General features: G+C 41.5%; 1 protein-coding gene across 1 annotated transcript in view; it reads left to right on the plus strand.

The window, feature by feature from the left end:
• LOC106815796 (ralBP1-associated Eps domain-containing protein 1-like) overlaps positions 1 to 1,663 on the plus strand; it is a 12,234-nt gene that overhangs the window by 3,027 nt on the left and 7,544 nt on the right. Inside the window, exon 3 of the mRNA XM_014820303.1 lies at positions 714 to 858. Coding sequence (XP_014675789.1) covers positions 714 to 858 — 145 coding nt within the window. The remainder of the gene's footprint in view (positions 1 to 713; positions 859 to 1,663) is intronic.

The following is a 1,663-nucleotide window of genomic DNA, read 5'->3' on the forward strand; positions in this document are numbered from 1 at the left end:
TTGCAAGCGCAAGCGTGGCCGATGTTGATCATAATTGTGAACATGTGTATACATTGTATCATGATTGTATCAAGCGAACCAGACAATGCGTCTAGACAATACGTCTGCAGTGTACTGTGGAGGCGTATGTAAAATCATAGATATATATACATAACACCTGTGTTGTATATATCTATGGTAAAATGAAATGCTCGCGAATGCACTCAGCCCACTAATGATTAGACGCGGGAGCGAGATTTTTATATAATAATTACATTACATATTAATAATTTTCAAATGCTATTATTGCATATTTCAAGATTTTGGATACCAACATTGTTGAAATTACTATCCAAAAAAATCCGGGATACCAGATCTTTTGGGGGGATACCAGATTTCAATACCTGGTATCCCGAATGGATACCATAATAAAAATCTAATTTCGACCCCTGTATATACATATATATATATACCCATATTCTCATGCAGTGCATACATGCTCCTACTCAAAGCATACATAGTTATATACAAGGCAGATGTGCTCATACATATAGCATATGTACTCATAACATGCCAATGGGAATGTTGACAGGCTAGATGATGTTGATAGATAGATGATATAAACAGCATATTGCTTATGTGGTCGGTCACTGGTAGAGAGATGGGCCAGCTCCTTCTAGTACTCCCTATTCTGTCGTTTGCATACTCATCATGTCCTTGTGATCTCTGCGCAGGAGTGGAGCTGCCGACACCTAAATTTGCACGATTTGGCGTTGCCGAGCGACCAAAGCTGCAGCAGCAGCAGACGTACCCGATGTACGGACAGGTGGCTCCATCTGCTGAGGCAGAATCCGCACCCAGCCAGCCTGCCTTGGAGAGGTATGATTTTTTGAATTTTTTTATATGAATGATTTTTGTGTTGATATTTTGGGAAATTTATTCAAGCATCAATTCACAGATCATATCCCAAAATATTGTAAATAGTAAAACATATTAGTTGACCAGGTTAGTTCCCATTGCAGTCTGCGAAATTAACCACTGGCCCCGTATCCGAGGCCAGTAAATTTTCCGGGGGGCCAATGAAACTGGTAAATGAACAAGCCCGATAGGCCAGTGGAAAAAAAATGGTGTAAATGATCTATTAATGATATTTCAGCTTCTTTATGTGATGATCAGTCTGAGAATTTACCGAAATTCCCGATATTTTGTATGAAAATTTACCGATATTTACCGATATGGCATCATATTCCCGATCTTAAGTAGGGGAAGTAATTAGTCAACACCATGCGTGTTTGTCTCCGCTAGAAGTCGGAACCACTTCCGGTTTCCAGTTCTGGTTTTCAACGTGGCCTTGAACGTGTTGGCTAAGTTACTGTTCGAAGTCGAAATGAGCTTTCTGATTATGAATGAGCGTGATGATGATGAGTACGATGGCAGTGACAACAGCGAAAAAAATACACGGGAGCGGCGAGCGATTTCGCTCCCGTCAGCTTTCAAAGCGCTCTGGTAACAACAATTACGAGAGCGAAAATTTTGGAAGCTACGAGAAAAAATCGCTCCCGTGCCGCCGGCAGCGTTACGACCCGTTCCTCAACGTAGACAGCTCGGGTATCCAAAACATCTAGAGCTGCATAAACTCCCTCAACGCATGATTCGCCACACGAACAAAAACTCGCGACAGTCT

The sequence above is a fragment of the Priapulus caudatus genome, unplaced genomic scaffold (genome assembly GCF_000485595.1).
Source record: "Priapulus caudatus unplaced genomic scaffold, Priapulus_caudatus-5.0.1 Scaffold1202, whole genome shotgun sequence".
In the NCBI taxonomy this organism is placed as follows: Eukaryota; Metazoa; Priapulida; class Priapulimorpha; order Priapulimorphida; family Priapulidae; genus Priapulus; species Priapulus caudatus.